Source organism: Paroedura picta, chromosome 2 (assembly GCF_049243985.1).
Source record: "Paroedura picta isolate Pp20150507F chromosome 2, Ppicta_v3.0, whole genome shotgun sequence".
In the NCBI taxonomy this organism is placed as follows: Eukaryota; Metazoa; Chordata; class Lepidosauria; order Squamata; family Gekkonidae; genus Paroedura; species Paroedura picta.
The window spans coordinates 47302150-47318614 of NC_135370.1; the positions used below are offsets into that span (position 1 = coordinate 47302150).

Genomic DNA, 16465 nt, shown 5'->3' on the forward strand with positions numbered 1-16465 from the left:
TCGGCTTTGGGGATGAGTCAGCAAAAAGAACAAATTAAAAGGAACAAGTGTAGATGCAACCTTTCTTGCTGTCTCCTCTGTTGAGCTACCATGAATGGCTGAGGCCACCAAACACTGCTAAGAGATCTAAGAGAACCAACCAGGCCACATTTCCATCTCCTAGAGCAGGTCATCCACCAAAGTGCCCTCAGCTGTTTCAGTCCCATAACTGGAGACGATTATTTGGAAAGGATCCAAACAATCAACTTAATCCAGGGATCCTTGAAATTGTCCAGTCACCATTTGTTCAATTACCTTGTTCAAGAATTGCACATTGGAGACTGGATGATACCCCCTCAAACTTCCCGAATCCGTCATAGATTCCTTTTGGAGTGGATGCACCACTGCCTGCTTCAAAGCTGCGGTGATGACCACCTCTCTCAGGCCGGCATTTGCTGTGCTGGTCCTAACTGCCCTGTCAGTGATAGATGACAATCCTATGTCATGTTGGGAGTGAACAGACTAGAACAGGGGTAGTCAAACTGCGACCCTCCAGATGTCCATGGACCACAATTCCCAGAAGCCCCTGCCAGCGCAGGGGCTTCTGGGAATTGTGGTCCATGGACATCTGGAGGGCCGGTTTGACTACCCCTGGACTAGAATATTAAAACCCAGGTGTATGAACTGCTGTGCTGGCAAATCAGCTCAAGTGATCTGTCAAAGATAGGTTGTTTCATTGAACAAAATAAGCAATGTTTTTAAAATTTAGTCAAGAGAATATAAATGAAATACAGAATGGAGGTACACATTTTCCTTAATGTTTTTTTTTTAAAGTACTAGTCCCACACAAATGGAAAACAAATGAAGCAGAAGAAACACACTGACATCACCGCCCACAAAGGATTTTCATATGGTATACATATTTATATAGTTTGGTGTCAACACATTACAGAACCTTGTTTGGCTTAAGTAACACAACCCTGGCAATATGTTGCCTCTGCCTATTCCCTCCCACTGCCGTGTAATTAAAAATGCCTGCTTTTTCGCTAATGAGAAACGTTTCATTAAGGCATTGGGGACAATGCACAATGGCAACCATAATGGGTTTCTGGAGATCATTACATACTCAACAGGGTTACAAAGACTTCACTTTCTGCAGAAGCTTTAATTGGAGACCTCTGCCATATCTGAATGAAGCACTGGCTTGGATCCTAACTACCACGGAGTCCTGCTTGCAGAAAAGCAAGTTTCTGCATCTTCTTTCTTGCTAATCAGGTCCATAAAGCTGTTCTTGAAGGTTGGGAGACCTCCAGGAACCTTGTAGTAACTGGTAGGCAGGAGGAGCAACAGCACGAAGGGCAAACCAGGGAAAAGACCACATTTTCCTGTGCCAACTCCGTTCACTCCAGCAATTACTTCTTGTAGTGCCCTCATAGCAGGTGGACTGGACTCCTGCTGCTCGCTGAAGACCTTCTTTCTCTGTTGCTTCTAATGTTTCATATGGGCTTCCAGAATCTGTTTGGAGGGTCCCATCCCCTTCAGATTTTTAGAAGGCTTTCAAGGAAAGGGCTTTTAAAAATTTTTAATTAATTTTCGTCAACTCAGGACAATGCAGATGAACTGGCTCAAAATGATCTTGTTTACAGTGCCATCCTAAACAGAGTTATACCTTTCCGAGTACATGAAAGTCAATGTCTTTAGGGGATCGTGACCCTGCTTAGGTATTCTGGGCTCTTCATTACAGGTTAATATGCTTTATTTGAGGATGTTTTATGGCTGGTGGCTTGTTGCGCAAACAGAGTGTGGCGGTGCTTTTGCTGGAAGCTACTCTGAGCTTTAATAGAAGGCTGAGGAATAAATCTTTGAATGAAAGGATTTTTTAAAAGTCAGTGAAATGCCACCCCTCCCCCCTCCAGCATGAATTCTATTTTGCTCCTTATGGGCAAATAATGGGACTTGAGAAAAGGAGGTTCATCTGAATTGTACACGAAAAGCAAAGAATAAGGAAATATTCCCTGTAATGATAAGCAAGCCATAAAATGTTTTGGAACTCTGAAGGCTTCCCAGTTTTGCCGCTCCCAAGGAGTGTCTCCATTAATTTTAATAACGATTGCAAAAATATAGACCCATAATGATCAGGTAGATAGGCTCCAAAAAATCTTGCTGATTTTTTATTGTGTTAATTGTTGTGTTTTAGTGGGGTTTTTTAGGGGATTTGTATTTAACTTATTTTATCTTGTAAGCCACCATGAGCTGGCTTTGGCAAGAGTGGAGGGTAAGAAATAACAATAACAATAGCAATAGCAATAACAATAATAAAGATTTGTAACCAAGGAGGGAATGCCTGGGGAGCTAGAATTTGCAGTTCCCTTTCAGAATTTAGTCAGCTCAGGGCACTGCAGATGGAATTGAATACTGACTGGAATTTCTATTTAAATATAAAATCAAAATACCTTCTTGATGATAAAGATCTACAACAAAACCAAACCAAAGCACAGTTCTAGGATGCCACAATATGAAAAATAATTCTGCAGTAAAACACTAAAATAACAATACTAAACAACAGAATATTGAATAGAAAAATAACAGTACTGTTTGTGGCTTATTCACATTTATTTGCATTCACAGACAACAAAAGACGGCAGAATTCACTAGACTGGGTAAACTGGCTGGCCCCTGTCTCTGGGATGAAAACTACCCAACTGCTAGTTCCCCCAACGTTTTTGTGAACGACAAGTGAACCCAAAGGACCGATTTGCTTTTCCAGCAAGGAATTATCATGCTGCGTATTTTGGATATCATGATGTTGTTTACTAATTTGCTACTAATTTATTTTCTCTTTATATCTGTACATCCCTGTTCCATTGTTTGAGGAACTGTGCCTTCACAAAAAAGTTCAAGCCCAGAATAAATCTTTCGATGGTCTTAAAGATGCCTTTGGACCTAAACGTTGTATTGCTACTTCAGGCCAACACGGCTACCCACTTGACTCCCACAGGAGAGGGACACCCAGAGGTGATGAAAACTACCCAACAAGAGAGGGCCACCCCCCTCCCTTCTGCACACCAGGGGGGCTTCCCATTTATGCAGAGACATCAGACTTAAAAAAAAGAAAGAACCATCCAAAATCAACCAGACAAGTTTCAGAAGAGGAAAACTACAGACAGTACCTGAGAAGCAGTTAAAGAAAGGGAAAGAAGAAAGAAGAAAGGCTGCCTAAGCCCCCTGGGAGAGCTTAGAGAATCTTGGAGGGGGAAATCTGGGGAATTCCTTGCAGTTCCCATAATTAGTAATTTTAAAATGTACCTAATTAAAAAAATAGATATACACACAAGTAAGTGTAAGTATATGAAATATAATGAGAGAACCCCCATCACATACACAGAAGGTGCCTGTTATCAGGAGCCTTTCACATATGGCATGTGGTCACCATCATTATAATACATGGGCAGCAGTGTGCAAGAACCTGCTGCCATGTACAGTGCAACTTCCCTGGGTGTAGCTTGACACCCGTGACTTACGAGATTGTCCCGCTCGAAGCCTCGCCAGCAGAGCGCACACGGAAGCCGCTCCAGAGGGAGTTGAATGAAAAGCAGCTCTGGGGGCGGCGTTTGAACGGAAGTGGTTCAGGCAGACAAACCATTCTGGTGGCATTTTGAGAGAAGGATGCACATGGAGGAGGAAAGAAGGAGAAAAGCAGAAACACTCAGAAGAAAGGCATAGGAGAAGGAATTGGTAATGAGGGGAGGGGAGAAGGATCAAAGCAACGAGGAAGATCAGAGAGGAGAGGGGAGGAAAGGAGAAAGGAAGAGAGAAAAAAAATGTAAGCAATGTGTCATGCATAATGAATTCTGCATTTTTACTAAGAGACGTCTCCCAAAGGAAAAAAAAAACGAACAAATCTGGAATGTGTACAGTACAGGCATTCAACCCTGAATGTAGCGCTATTGGTTTATCACATTTAAAACAGTTTTTTTTAAATGAATGTACAATCTGCAAGCAACGCAAAAGGTACTATTATGCTTGTATTCCTACGGATTAGTAAATGCCCCATAGCAGAAATCTTATCTCTGGTTCACATTAGTTATCCCATCAGAGATTTCATGCAACCCTTTCAGCACTATAAATGCCGTCTCTTCCAGGTTTTCAGATCAAACTTAAGCTTAACAGTTTGATCTTTCTCCTCAGCTTCCAAATCCTGGCTGCCCTTCATCCCACTTGTGTGAATCTCTTTTGCAAATCTATCAGTCTCTTAATTCCCTCCAAGCTTCTGAAGTCTGAATCAGCATCATCCACTAAGCCTATTTTAAGTCTGCTAACACTACTTGACTGGTTGATACTGAACTTCCAAGAAAGTTGGTGAAAGGTGTAGCATAAAATGCTAAATCCCCAATTGCAAAAGCTGCAAAAGTTTCTTTACTTTTAACCTTGCCAGCAAAATCCCCCAAAAGGGGCAGGGAAACTTAAAGCAACGTGGTATTAAATATCAATATATTTGTTAAGACTGGTACTTTCACCAAACAAAATATAAGAATCTGTTTGGACACGTGCAGCTCTGAAGTGAGCAGCTGAGGAGCCTGCAAGACACTTACTCCACCCACAGCTGTGCTGAGTACATATGACAAGTATTTGTGTGGGCCAGATCCTTGGCATGATTTGTCTAGAAGCATGTGCCCTAATTTGCAGCATGGAAGAGCTAAAGAAATGCTACGACCACCATGGTTAATCAGGGGGTTTGCACTTTGATTTGTGATGTGAGATGGCTTCACACAAAGGAGTCGAGCCCGTCCTGGTCATTTGATCAGCATCTGTTCAATATTCTCATGAGAGAACTTCAACATGATCCTACATGAGCCAGCTTGATGTAGTGGTTAGGAGCGCGGGCTTCTAATCTGGCGAGCCGGGTTTGATTCCCTGCTCATCCTCCACATACAGCCATCTGGGTGACCTTGGACCCGTCCCAGTCCTGTTAAGAGCTGTTCTGACCGAGCAGTAATATCAGGGCTCTCTCAGCCCCACCTACATTGTCGTCTGTTGTGGGGAGAGGAAAGGGAAGGCGACTGTAAGCTGCTTTCAAACTCCTTCTGGTAGAGAAAGAGCGGCATATAAGAACCAACTCTTCTACTATTACTACTTATCTGCACCAGCTCACAGTTGTCCACACCAACCTCCTAAATCAACCTCAGTATCAAATTTCCAAGATACTCTAGGCAGGTACAGCTTGAATTGATGAGTTTTTTTATTCTTTATTATTTAATTTAATCTGCTGATATCACCAGTTTATTTTATCTGGTGATAAAAGAACCGTGAGAATATTTTCAGACAATCAAAAAGCAAAATGATAGATGCCCCGGCCTGGTGGAATGAGATCTCCAAAGACATCAGGACCCTAACGGAACTAATGCAGTTCCACAGGGCCTGCAAGATGGAGCTCTTCCGCCAGGCCTATGGTTGTGGCCAGCTCCAACGAATACGAACAATATGGGCCTTCCCCTCTGGAACTCAATAGCTCAATCAGAAGAGCTCCTTGGGGATCAACAAGCATCTGGTAAACTAACAGGTGAGTCTAATTAATTGTTTTAACGGCTATGCCGATAGGGTCAGCATACATGGATGGATGGTTGAGAGGGGGAAGGGGGTGAGAGAGTGTGAGTATGAATGTGAGAGTGAGTGAGTGAGTGAGTGAGTGAGTGAGTGAGTGAGTGAGAGAGAGAGAGAGAGAGAGAGAGAGAGAGAGAGAGAGAGAGAGAGAGAAATCTGAGAGAAAAACAACAACCCAACAGAATTGTTATTGGAATGCCTGTTATGTAATAGTACTATATTTGTAATTTTGTGTAAGTACTTCTGTATGATATTAGGGGAATACTGAAAAACAACAGTAGGCAGACACTAAACAAGAAGACAGAGCTGAACTTACCTGTAAATTTTGCTCATTGACATCTTCTGTGCAGACAAACACTGGGACTGTGCAGTCTGGCTGGGAACTTTTTCTGGATAGCTTAAAATCTCCAAAGAGAGGATGAGTGTCCCACACCTTTTGGAGCCGACGCATCTGCGGGATACCCACCCAGTGTGTCACATGCTTGGATGGCAGGCACCTCCTTCCCTCAGTTCCTGCTAAGCCATTGCAAGACCCCCCCCCCCCTTATGGCACAATAGGCCCTGTAAGAGTTCATGGCTGGGCAGGAGAGAGGGAATGTGTCTCTGCACAGAAGATATCGATGAACAAGTGTAACTCTGTTTTCATCATCCATTTTCTCTTGCAGTCAAGACCATTGAGGTACTCATCAGAGGAGACAGGGTGAGTCTTTCTGTGGAACAACGCTTACAGAATAGCCTTGACTACATCTACCTCTTTCCCTGGCCTGACCATCTAAAGCATAATGTTTCACAAATGTCTCTTTGGAAGACCAGGTTGCTGCCATGAAGATGTCCAGAAGGGGAACTCGTTGATGGAAGGTGGCAGACAATGAGGCCCCTCCTCAGGCTACGTGGTGATATCTACCGTACCGGGGATGGATGGCTGTGGGAAATAGGGGCAGGTCACACTGTCGATCTTGGTTCAGGTTGCTTTTTAATGTCCTGTCAGCATAGTTATGGGACTAGATGGGGTTTTATATGTTTTATGGGGATTTTATATTGTAACCCGCCACGAATCTTTAGAGAATGGTAGGCTAAAAATCAAATAAACAAACAAAAACCCTCATAATGGGCACTTCAACTCAATAAGGTGATATCCATGGTCGGAGTGACCTGTGTAACCCAGAACCAAATTGGATCCCTGAGAACAAGTCAGCATTATCCAGCCACCAATACAGAAGCCTGACCACCACCCTAAGTATTGAAAAACAACATTTGGGGGGGATGTTCGTTAGAGTCACACTTCTTAACAAACCAGATTCACAAGCTTTGCATCTGCACTCTTGCTAATGGAATGACTGCAGTGGTCAACGTCATAAGTCCTAATAACCTCTGAATTACCTTCACTCGCTGCCAACTTTTCTAATGCACCTTAACACCATTGCCTTAATTCTTTTGGCTCTGACTGGAGACAAACAGGCATCCCTATGGTGGCATCAAGGGATTGCACTTGCTGAGAGAGTTCAAGGGGTGACTTTGCCCAATTCACCATTAGGCCTAACCCGCTATAGGTGGAAATGATGAGGTGAACATGGTTGTTCAGTAGGTTGCAACTGGGGGCCACAGTAAGCCAGTCGTATGGGAACAGACTGCAACCCTGTGTGTGTGATAACTGACCACCACAGCGATGCACAGTGAAAACTCTCAGAGCCATAGCCAGAGCAAATAGGAGGGAAGTGTGCTGGAATACCTCAGAACTCTAGCTGAACCATAAAAATTTCCTGTGAGATGTGAACTGAAATATGAACGTAGGCATCCTTTAACCAAGAACTGAGTACCACACACACACAGGGTAAGGAATTCAATCAAAGAAGAAAGCAAGACCATTATGAACTTTGTTATATTTAAGAATTTAATTCTGAGGTCCAAAATGGCCACATACTTTTTATCAACTAGCAAAAAACTTGAATGGAAACCCTGAAAGTAAAGCCCTTCTGCGAACTGTTCCATTACGCCCTTCCTGAGAAGAACGTTCCCCCCTAGCTGAATTCTAAGTTCTGTTTAGGAGTTATCCATGCAGTCAAAGCCAGGTAGCAAAAGGCTTGGGATAAAAATTCTAACCCTTAACCTTCCCGATATAGAGATAAAACCCAACTATCTGAACTAATCCGGCCACCAAGTCTCTGCAAATTGTGCCAGTTTATTCTTGAAACAAGAAATACTGGCAACTATAGGGGAGGCTAGAGAGAACTTTGCTAGATACTGGCCTTGAACTGGCTGAGGGTTCTGTTGAGAAAGCCTCGACCACAGGCTGCCCTTTCTTTCTGAAAAGGGGAGGGTGACTGGAGCAGGGACTGAGGACTCTGGCCCATGTAGAAGGGAGAAGCACTGTCTCTGGTTGAAACACTGTCTTTGGTTGGCGCTGAGGAGAACATGCTCAATGATCTGTCTTTCAGTTTCCATAACACAGAGGAACTCGTCAATAGATTGTGAAAAAAGAGTTGATCCCTCAAAGGGGAGATCCTCAACCTTATGACAAGTCTCTTGAGGGAGAGCCATGTTGTGTGGCCATGAGCATCTTAGGAGAACTATGGCAGAAACTATGAACCTGGCTGATATATCCACGCCGAGCCTGCTCGTATTAATCTCCTATTCGAGAACTTAATTCCCTCAGACTGAATAAGTTGAGCTAAGGACTTGGATTTGTCAGGTAACTTGTCTAAGTACTTGAAAAGATTCTCCCAGAGGAAAAGTTGGTAGCCTCCCATAATTACTTGATAATTTGAGACTCTGAAATTGCAAGTGGATGTAGCATAAAACTTCCTTCCCAAAGACAGCAGCGGTCTCTGACCACTGGAGATGAATGCTGGCTGGGTCATGCCTGCAAGGTCTTCCATGACTAAAGAGGACAGAAGTGGGTGCATGGACAGAAACTCACAGGACTCCTGAAGGTGCGAACAACAATTCCTCAAAGGAGAAAAAGAAGTATATTTTGTTTACCGCTACCATGGATATCAACAGACTGCACTAGAAAGATTTTGACAGCAAAAACGGAATGGAGGGAAGGGAGTACCCACTGACAGAGCATGTGATATACTGGGAGGGAATCTTGTGTATGTGCCAGTTCTGCAAGCCCTCTTTGCAATTTTTAAACAAAAAAGAAAATGGCAGTGGCTCGCCTGCATAAGCCTAGAGTGGGGTTGCACAAGAAGATAGAAGATGAACTACTACATCAGGCTTTCTGAAACAGGATTTCATGAAACTCTGGGGTTTCTTGATGGCCCTGGAAGGGATTCTTGAATGGGTGGGAGTTAATTATTTTTTTTAATTTGTTAAAGATTTATCAGGTGATACGACCATATATGATCATGTCAACTCACCTACTCCTCCCAAAATGGCCAATGATGGGCCTGAAAGGGGTGGAGAGGGGAGGGGCCCTGTGTGGGTGTGTACACAGCTCTGCTCCCCAACCATATTCTGCACAATTGTGCCACTTCTGGAGTTTCTTGAAGCCTGAAGAATGTTTCAGGGGTTTCTCAATGGCAAAACAGTTGAAAAAGGCTGCACTACATGATTATTACTGAACCATTAACAGTGTCTGTGATGTAGAGATGTTTCAGTCCATGCCCAATGAGCTATACTACATTATTCCTACTTTAACATTCCTCATAAACAAATGCTGGTTTTTACAGCTTTCAGGCGTTACTTGGAAGAAATATTAAATAGCTTCGCATGCAGGTATGCAGAGATACTGTGAAGCTAGGAGGCAGTTTCAGAGACCAAACCTTAAATATTAACAAAAGCACTGATTGCTTAAAAATTGGTGTTTCGTTTCATGACAAAACTGTGTCACCTAAAGGGATGATTTGAGAACCCAGAAGCTGTACCATTATGGAAACTATGCAGGTATGGACTTGGGCCAGTCATCTGAGTGGAAGACCACTGGAAGTTCCATGTAAGAACTGTGTTTGCGTAATCACATATGGGCATGCTCTCTATCTGCGTAAACACACACAAACACACACACACACACATAGTAAATACCACAAGGGCTCCACATGTCATAGCAGAATGATTTCTATGTTAATTCTATATTCACACTACGACCTAACAAGAGCTCTCCAAAGTGCTGACTATTTAGAAATGTAATGAAAGACTTTTCGCGAATATGCCAGAACTTAACTGCTCTGCAGTTTCATGATATAAACAAAGAGAGGGGCGCTCTTGGGGGGAGCATAATTGTCAGCCAAGGAGTCAGCTACCCAAGAAAATACCATAAGACAAACCTAAACTCAACTCATTACAACTTTAAATATATATTGGCCTCCTCAGAGCATTTTCAAGTTAACATTGGAAATGATTTCTGAGACTTGGCAAGGTGGTTGTCAAAATAAAGGTAAATAGTATAAGGAACATGACACTCATCAGGCAAGTTAAAAAGAAAAGAATCCTTTCCCCTTCATCAAGGCATCTTTATTTCCCTTACCGTAGAGTAGAATGTCTGCCCGAGCGGGAAATACTATTGCCAACTGGAGAGGGCAAATTACTTCCTCGATGGAGGTCTTCAATGGATCTACTCCAAGGCTTAGATTTGTCCACTGAATTTTCCATATTGTTTTCCAAGCATTCAAAGTCAAATCTAAAAAAGGGAATGGAAATTTCAATGCAGGTTTGCAAATAAAGAGAAGATGGAGGAGGGAGAGGAGAGCTGTAGATGGCCTTTTCCTTCCTGCTGTTGAACATCTACAGATTTACTATGTCCCAACAGATTACAATCAAGGATAGAGTGACAGAATGCACTGTTAACACATTTCCCCTTGAGCTGGAACACAGTGCTAGTTTCATGTACCCTTCACTGTAAATTTGGATCCTGAGAAAAGCGGGCGGGGGGGGGGGGGGAGGCCATCACAGGGACAGAAGTGAAGAAGCACTTGCTTAATTTCAGTAATGGCATACTGGTATTTGCAGTGAGCAATTCCAAACATATGTCATATACTACTGTAATCATTACAGGTCTTCCTTGGTCTTATAAATCCTTGATCAAAGTATTGGTGTTTAAATGGATGTAGGCCTCTCTCAGTGTCATCTGAAGTAGAGTAAAACCCATCCAAACCAATTGATACCAAGGGTGGAATTCTGGTCAGTACTGTTCTCGTTCTTGTTCCCTCGCTTTCTCTCACACACATAAGGTAAAGGTAAAGGTATCCCCTGTGCAAGCACCGGGTCATGTCTGACCCTTGGGGTGACGCCCTCCAGCGTTTTCATGGCAGACTCAATACGGGGTGGTTTGCCAGTGCCTTCCCCAGTCATGACCGTTTACCCCCCAGCTAGCTGGGTACTCATTTTACCGACCTCGGAAGGATGGAAGGCTGAGTCGACCTTGAGCCGGCTGCTGGGATCGAACTCCCAGCCTCATGGGCAGAACTTTCAGATGGCTGCCTTACCACTCTGCGCCACAAGAGGCTCTTTCCCTCGCTTTCTCTCACACACATACTGAGGTCATTTTTAAGGCTACCATGCTAGGGAAGAATAAACGACATGCCTTGACAGCCACAATAGATGGCTGATAGAGGCCTTTTGCTCACTGAGCCACAACTTGCATAGGCCACTGTAGCAGAAGTGTATCACAAGTGGATTTTGTGAGAGAAGTCAGTTGCATATGAGATCTGCATGCCTTCCCCCCTCACCTGCAGAAGTACTGTTGGTAGCAACTGCACTAGTGCCGTAACATGTGACTCTGGTCTTCCTCCAGCAACTTTCAGAGCTAATTCAAATTTCACTGACAAACAGAGGAAAGCAGAAACGTTTGACTGTGGAGAGCATCGGCTGCCCCCACTTCTGCTATAACAGGCAAAGAGGAACTCATGGGCCTTACAGATTACCACCCACCACTGATCTCAGTGTGGATGTTAGATCAGCTTCCCTTGTGGTTTAGCCTTTTCCTGCTTCTACAAAACGCATGCACTGATTCTTGCTGATTCGTTAGATAAGTGGACTTACTTATGCTGGCAGGGGCTCCTGGGAATTGTGGTCCATGGACATCTGGAGGGCCGCAGTTTGACTACCCCTGTATTTTTCAAATGTATTACATGGCTGGTGCATTTGCAGTTCCACAACATACTCGCAGAAGCAAACCAACTTATGAAAAGGTTTCTACCATGAAACTTTTGAAACAGGGGCGTATAATTCTTAGAACAGTTAGATTATTGCACCAGAGTTTGGCATCCTGTAAATACCCTGTGATGTACTGAGGATGCTAATATTTAGTTGTTGTTTTTTTTATATACCGCTGCTCTTCCAGTGGTCTCATAGTGGTTGACACAAGATAAAACAGTAAAAATACAATAAAACCCATACAAAAGCCCTTACAACAATAATAGGTAGATGGCGACCTATACTCATCCTTACTAGTACCCATCCCCTTCCCCCCATTCCGCCGGAGGGCCAAGCCTTCTTCCACGGGGAGGGAGGGGCCAGATCAAAAAGCCATCGAGGGGGGATTCTTTGATGGAAACACCGGGACTCCATCCTGGCCTTAACCATATGCCTGGCGGAAGAGCTCCGTCTTGCAGGCCCTGCAAAAAGTTGACAACTCCAGCAGGGCCCTCAGCTCTTCTGGGAGCTCGTTCCAACAAGTTGGGGCCAAGACTGAGAAGGCCCTGGCCCGTGTCAAGGCCAGGAGGACATCCCGGGGGCCCAGGACAACCAGTAAATTCATACCCACAGAGCGAAGAGCATAAGCAACCAAGCGGTCTTGCAGGTAAGTGGGACCTAGGCTGTGTATAGCCAAAGGTCAATACCAGTAACTTGAACTTGACCCAGAAGCAGACTAGCAACCAGTGCAGATAACAAAGCGCCAACTGAATATGGGCCCTCCACGATGTTTTAGTGAGTACTCTAGCAGCCGCATTTTGTACCAGCTGAAGTTTCCAGATCAGAGCCAAGGGCAGGCCTGCGTAGAGTGAGTTACAGAAGTCTAACCTGGAAGTGACAGTTGCATGGATCACTGTGGTCAAGTGATCAGAGAACAGGTAGGGTGCTAGTAGTTGTGCTTGGCGAAGATGGAAAAAAACACCAGTCAGGCTACTTTTGTGACTCCATAGAAAGGGAGGTGTCAAAGGTCACTGCCAATTTCCTGGCAGCTAGTGCAGGTGTTAATTGCACACCGTCCAGGCATGGGAGCTGCGCTTCCTGGTCCTGCTCTCTTCTTCCTACCTTCGTCCTGGAGGACCTGAGTTTCAGACGACTAGAAATCAGTGCACATTTTAACTTTTTTTTTGGGGGTGGGGGTGGGGGTTCATGAATGAATGGAAGCCCATGTCTTACTTACGTGACTGCATACTGTGCAAATGACAAATACTCCACCAAGACATCCAGGCCTTTGTTCTCTTCATTTAAAAACTCCCTGACCCAACTGTTGAGGGTGGGAAACACCAGAGATTAGCATATTTGTGTTCGCAGAATTACACTGAAACTGAACTGTTCTGAAGTATATATGTAGATTATTCTGTGAGAATTGCTCAAAGACAACCCCTTATGCTAAGCAAAAAAAAGCAAGTTTACGGCAAACACTTTATCACTGATAGAAGGATGTTCTTTATTTGCGCTCTCAGGAAAAGAAAGCTGTGTATAAGCAATCTGATTAAACTATCAGTTATAGTGATGAACAAAATGTATTGCAGCATATTTATATGACTTCAAAATCCCAACAAACGTAGCAGAAACACTTTCCAGTTTCAACCATATTTAACATCTGGAGTTGCACAAGGTAAGCCATAAATTTTGTTCAGACTATTTAAAAAAATGAACCAGTGTGTACGTTTCCCAAAAACTGAAAGAACAGGATGACATGCTGACAACTTCTACTGAGTATTTAGACTGAGAAATATTTCCAAAGTTTGGAGTTTCGCTGATGACAAACGGCTAAAATGGCTCGCAGACTTGCTGGCAAGCAGACTCAAAGGTACCGCCTAAACACTTGTTTCAGTGCCAGCTATTTATTAGAAATGTTGGCCCAGCTTTGGTATTTCATGGTCAATTTCACTTCAATGTGCTTTGCAAAAGGTGAAAAAGACAATGCAAAAGGAACTCCCAGACCCTTCACGTAAAAGCTTTCTGGAAAATGTAGGGGACCCACAAGCATACAGAGATACTTTGAAATGTAGCTCTTCTTTCAAACAAATGTGCAGTTGTTGAACTATCTGTTCCAAATTTTATCTTTGCTGGAGCAACATTAACGACTGTATAAAACAAGGCCCCATCACACAGACACAGTATCACATTCTCTAGCAGTGGTTTGAAAATGGTATCCAGGGAGCCATGAAGATTTGTGGAAACCTATTAGGGGCTCCTCAATGGAGCCAAGCTAACCTGAACAACTGCTTGTCCAACAGAGGACAGCTGGGCCCTCTGTGGTCGATGTGGCATGACAACGAGGCTTATGAACTTATGTTAACTGAGAGTTTAGCCTATAAAAGGCAGACTCCTTTGGAGTACTAGGCAGGTATTCAAGGTATTAGTAGCTTAAAAATAAATGTAATAAGGCAGCAGACAACCCACACTCTATCTCCTGCTTTAAATGGGGGGTGGGGGGGGAAACAGAATGCTGCAACTCAGATCAGGATTGTGGGGCACTCTCTCGTTTGCCTACTGATGATGTTATTTGCCAGAGAGAGGAAACGAACAAACAAGGGCAATTGTATGTTTATGAGCATACAAGAGCAGGGGTGGGGGAGAACAGAATTGAAAAATATCATGAAGCAAAGGATGCAATCCCCACTACCACTTTGTTTAAAACCTTATTAATCGCCACCAAATACAGATCATTTATTATTCTGAAAATGGAAAGTTTGAAAATCATATTTGTGCAATATTTATTTTTCAGTGCGAATTTCAAAGGAGAGACAGGGGTAATAGTTGTAGAAGGAATTCCCTTGGCTAGATTGTGCCCCATGTTATTCATTCAGTTCGCTAGAAAACCAATAGTAAAAAATTCTTACCCAATGTGATTGGTTCTTAAAGAAATTTCTAGCTCTCGTAGTACTTGTGTAGACTCTTGAACTCTCCTCCTAAATTTCTACATGTAACAAAAGGGAATAACGAGAGTTATATTTAGATGAATTATATATAAAATAAAACAAAGAAAGTAGTGATAATACATAAAATTTTAAGATGTACAGTACATTCCCATCTCCTAAAGATCTCAGGCATTAATAAGCAAGAGGAATCAGTTTTTTAAAAAAATCAATATATCCTAACTATTTTCCAATCACTTTTAAATATATGGTTAATAATATACTAGAGAATAAATTTAGAATTTGAAATCATAGAATAGAATCATAGAATCATAGAGTTGGAAGGGGCCACACAGGCCATCTAGTCCAACCCCCTGCTCAACGCAGGATTAGCCCAAAACATCCTAAAGCATCCAAGAAAAGTGTGTATCCAACCTTTGCTTGAAGACCCCCAGTGACGGGGAGCCTCACTACCTCCTTAGGCAGCCTATTCCACTGCTGAACTACTCTGACTGTGAAAAACTTTTTCCTGATATCTAGCCTATATCATTGTACTTGTAGTTTAAACCCATCTCTTTCAGGACCTTGTTTTTGGCTAGACAAGAAGCTGAAGCTAACCAACTTTTCAACTAATGAAAATACATAGAGAAAATTCCTTTGACCATTCCAAAAAATTATATTGAGGATCATGTGACCTGCATGGACAAAAGTTATGTGGGATAGGAGCTGTAATAAGGAGAGTTTTGAATGGGTGTGTCTTTGCAGCTGGGTCTGAAAAACCACAAATAAATGTGTTGATGTTGTTGAGAGTTCTGAAGACTTAATCAAAAAAGCTGACTGGATCTAACCCACAATCTGGTTTTTGATCCTGAGGATTGTTGAGACAGGTAACAGTTAGCTGAATTTGATTAAATGATCTACATAAAATAGATGATAGAAGATTTTCTTCCTGATTGCTAGAGTGACCCAGGTTGTCCTGGGAAGAAAGAGAGCAAGCTCAACCTAGTTTGTTCATCTATATAGATTAAATTGCTCTCAGAGCAGGAAATTTATCTCAAATTGTTCAATCAAATGAATACACAATTTGTGATACAATTTTTATACCAGATTTGTTTATACCAGATTATAACTCCGCCCCCCATATGTAAAATCTTTGCTCTCATCTTTACCTCAAACAGGCGTGAAGTAACTCGCCTTAAATACAGCTTGCTAAACTGCTCCTATGTATGGAGATACAAAGACAGAAGGGCAAGCAGTCCCAAGTGAATGACTTACTGGTCATCTATATCTCCACAGTGTGGATGAGTCTTTAGCTTAATGCTGCATCCCAGTGAAGTCTTTCATTTGTACACATGTCCTTATCATGGCCATTTTCATGTCCTTAAAGGTAAAGGTAAAGGTATCCCCTGTGCAAGTACCGAGTCATGTCTGACCCTTGGGGTGACGCCCTCTAGCGTTTTCATGGCAGACTCAATACGGGGTGGTTTGCCAGTGCCTTCCCCAGTCATTACCGTTTACCCCCCAGCAAGCTGGGTACTCATTTTACCGACCTCGGAAGGATGGAAGGGTGATTCAACCTTGAGCCAGCTGCTGGGATCGAACCCCCGGCCTCATGGGCAGAACTTTCAGACGGCTGCCTTACCACTCTGCGCCACAAGAGGCTCTTTCCCTCGCTTTCTCTCACACACATACTGAGGTCATTTTTAAGGCTACCATGCTAGGGAAGAATAAACGACATGCCTTGACAGCCACAATAGATGGCTGATAGGGGCCTACAAGACCTACAATTGCTACTGAACAAACTAGGCAAGCACTGGGTCCTAATTCTTCCTCCCTCTCCCTGGCTTTCAGGCTCTGAGAAACCAAGTGTTTAGGGTGTCAGTATGTATGTG

At 43.1% G+C, this 16465-nt stretch overlaps 1 protein-coding gene across 9 annotated transcripts in view; it reads right to left on the reverse strand.

The window, feature by feature from the left end:
* FMNL2 (formin like 2) overlaps positions 1–16465 on the reverse strand; it is a 254925-nt gene that overhangs the window by 63611 nt on the left and 174849 nt on the right. For all 9 annotated transcript variants that reach the window (XM_077320026.1, XM_077320022.1, XM_077320023.1 and 6 more), the window contains exons 4-6: positions 14559–14635; positions 12890–12973; positions 10046–10198 (exon numbers count right to left, since the gene is read on the reverse strand). In XM_077320026.1, the coding sequence (XP_077176141.1) occupies positions 10046–10198; positions 12890–12973; positions 14559–14635 (314 nt within the window). The remainder of the gene's footprint in view (positions 1–10045; positions 10199–12889; positions 12974–14558; positions 14636–16465) is intronic.